Here is a 3,472-nt window from a genome sequence, read left to right as displayed (position 1 = left end):
AAAGCCACCTTCTGGAAACAATACAATCCACTTGCGACTACGGCTCCTGTAATATTTTTCTAGATGTTCATGGAGGAGTACAAGCTGCTGGTCACGATAAGCTTTTCCCTAAAATGGAAACGACAAAAAGAATACTTTATAAAATATCAGAATAATCTCTACTTTCCCACCCAAAGTAGTTATTTTTACTCAAACCAATGTGTTTCCAATAAATTGTGAATTTAGGAAATAAAAAAGTAAACATGAAATTAATATATAATTAAATATTTTTTTCAGAACTTCAGTTTTCTTTATCAATAGCTAGGTTCACATATTACCACAAGGTATATAATATGCTTTGTTTGATTAGAACTTAGTATGAAGTATACACCAAGTATGTATGGATTTTTAAATAAAATACAAAATAAGCCCTGGCTCATTACATTGTATGATGAGGTAGTCCCTGGTACTCTCTGAGTTTGGTTGTTTTCTTACAGATGTTTCACTACCCAAACTAGGTAACATAATCAGTGCCACGGTAGTAGGGAGTGGGGTTTGCTCTCAATTCATATTCTAGTGGCTTGCTCTGTCAGTGTTGGTGGAGGTGGTCTTAGAGGTTCTTTGGTTGGGCTGTTTAATGTTAGCTTGTTTTGCAGTTACTTGATTGGAGTACTGTTTACTTCTTGTTAGTCTGATGTTAATCTTGGTGTTAATCTACAGTGCTCATGTGGGTGGAGATATTTTGGTCTTTTTGTTCCCTTTTTAGTTTGTTGGTTGTCTCCTTGCATAGTATGTAGATGTTATTTATATCTATGTGTCTATTAATGGCTGATTTGTTGGAGTGCCAGGTTTCCAATAATTCTCTAGCGTTTTTGGACTTGGCTTGGTATAGGATGGTCACAATTTTCCAGTTGAAACTATAGATAAGTCTGTCCATGTGTTGTGAAATTAAAGAAAGTTTTTTCATCATTAAAGGCATATATATATATATACCACTTCCTCTGTATATGTAGAGGTTATATATAACTCTTGTTTTTTCTTGTGGGGCTGCTCAATTTTTTGGTTTACTTAAGATGTTTTGGAGAGCTTTAGTTGATTTGTGTGCTATGCTGATGCCATGTAGTAGTAATTGACTGTTAGTGGTTTTCTGAGATGATTTTGATGTATGACAATGTTATCTGTCATGGTTCCGATGATAAGATCAACAAAATCAGAACTCCGAGGCTAGAGATTTCCTCAAAGAACATGTTTATTGGTTATAAAATATTGGCACAGTCAAAAATGAAACCAAGTCTGAAATTCCCTCCAAAGAGTTACACTATTACAAAGTTAAACTTCCCAACCCAGTGCTATTCAACTGGCTATGCTCCCCAATAGAATAATTTGGTGGGCTTTCTAACAAAAAACCCCAACCATGGAGTGGAATCAATAACAGTTCATCTTCAGCATGTTTGGGGGTGATTTTGTACTAAGGGGTTGTCTCTGTCTGATAGAGATCTGCCAGGATTGTGATTCCCTCCTGCGGTACAACTTCCCAGGTTGGATTATCTGGTTCTTGGGCCGAGCCTCTGCCATCAGCACTTCCTCAGTGATCAGAGCAGCCGCTTGCGCTCTGATAGCCAAATCCCCACTGTGACCAGCGGTGGATTCATCCTTCTCCATTGCGGATTCTTCACTGAGTCTTTGGCATCCTCCCCAAAGTAGTGGGTAGGTGGCCGGGGCTCAGCACCCCAGGGAAAATAAGGTTTTGTAGGAGACTTGGTTTAATGTCATGGTTCTGATGATAAGACCAACAAAATCAGAACTCCGAGGCTAGAGATTTCCTCAAAGAACATATTTATTGGTTACAAAATATCGGCACGATCAAAAGTGAAACCAAGTCTGAAATTCCCTCCAAAAAGTTACACTATTACAAAGTCAAACTTCCCACCCCAGTGCTATGCAATCGGCTATGTTCCCCAATAGAATAATTTGGCGGGCTTTCTAACAAAACATTCAACCCTCTAAGCGATGGGTCCAAACTTGGCCCTTTTATGACTTGTGGACTTCAACTCCCAGAATTCCTCAGCCAGGCACGCTAGCTGAGGAATTCTGGGAGTTGAAGTGCACAAGTCATAAAAGGGCCAAGTTTGAAGACCCCTGCTCTAAGCTAACTGATAGAATGACCTTGGTTCCCACGGGACCCAGTATCTTTTAGACTAGCAAAAATACTCCGCACCCCCCCTCTTTCTTGTAGCAACCTAGAATGAGCAAGATGGCTTCAGCCATGTTCGTTGTAGAGTTGACAGAATCCTTTTTATCGCTTGTGTTGATTGTGCTATATTGAATTGAATGATCAGTTCTCAAGCATAAACATATCTGCAGCAACTCAGAACAGCAGAAAAAGGAAACAGATCATCTATACAACATCTTCCAACAAAATGGATATCCACGCAACTTCATCAAAAAGTGCTGACCACTTAACAAGCCAAGGAACAAAAAGACCAAAACACCTCCCCGCCAGCAATCAACACTCAGATGAACATAGATTAACATCAAGATTAACTAACATCAGACTAATAATCAAGAAGTATTTTTTTTCTTTTTACAACCCTGTAATCCCTTGTTTCGGGGTGGAATCAGGGCGACTGAATGAAGCTGAGCTTTTTACTGGCCAGATGCCCTTCCTGATGCCTAAGAAAAGTTCGCAGCAGATATTTTCTCTTTGCGCCCTAATAGAGAAACATCTGTCACTGCCTAGGATTGAATTCTCAATCTTCTGAGTGGGAGTATCTTCACCTCTAGGCCACCTCATTACTCACTCAAGAAGTACACAATACCCCAATCAAATAACTGCAAAACAGGCTAACAGTAAGCAGCCCAACCAAAGAACATCTAAGATCACCCCTACCAACAAGGCAAGCCACTAGAATATGAACTGAGAGCAAACTCAACTCCCTACTAGCACTGATCATGTTATCTAGTTTGGGTAATGAAACATCTACAGCAGGGGTCCCCAACCTCTGGTCCGTGGACTGGCACCGGTCCACGGCATGCCAGAAACCGGGCCACGCAAACAAGTGAAGCCCCATCTGCAGGATGCAGGCAGCACAAAAAACCACGCCCCCTCCGGTCCACAGAAAAACCTTTCTCCACAAAACTGGTCCCTGGTGCCTAAAAGATTGGGGGCCACTGATCTACAAGAAAACAATAGAGCTCAGAGAACACCATGTCAACCCTGAACTACAAATATTTTTCTTTATTGATATATTGTATGATTTCATACAGTGTTTGGATTAAGGGTATTATTAGAAAGTTTTCTCCCGTGTAAGATTAGAAGTATCATAGCGACGTTTCGATGAAATCACATTCATCATCATCAGGCTTGTGCTTTTAGCTTTGTGCTTCTCAGTGTAATATGAAATGTCTGCTGTTTCTTTCTTTTAACTGCCAGTGGGGTTTGAACTGAGGGGGCGGGGACTTGGTCGTGTTCTGAATGGGTGGACGTGTGCTC

General features: G+C 40.6%; 1 protein-coding gene across 1 annotated transcript in view; it reads right to left on the bottom strand.

Annotated features, from left to right (window-relative positions):
- LOC107299527 (acyl-CoA:lysophosphatidylglycerol acyltransferase 1) overlaps window positions 1-3,472 on the bottom strand; it is a 24,310-nt gene that overhangs the window by 11,335 nt on the left and 9,503 nt on the right. The window contains exon 3 of the mRNA XM_015828889.1: window positions 9-108. Within this exon, the coding sequence (XP_015684375.1) occupies window positions 9-108 (100 nt within the window). The remainder of the gene's footprint in view (window positions 1-8; window positions 109-3,472) is intronic.

This window comes from Protobothrops mucrosquamatus, unplaced genomic scaffold, assembly GCF_001527695.2.
Source record: "Protobothrops mucrosquamatus isolate PMUCROS unplaced genomic scaffold, P.Mucros_1.0 scaffold5072, whole genome shotgun sequence".
In the NCBI taxonomy this organism is placed as follows: Eukaryota; Metazoa; Chordata; class Lepidosauria; order Squamata; family Viperidae; genus Protobothrops; species Protobothrops mucrosquamatus.
This window is presented reverse-complemented; position numbering and strand designations above follow the sequence as displayed.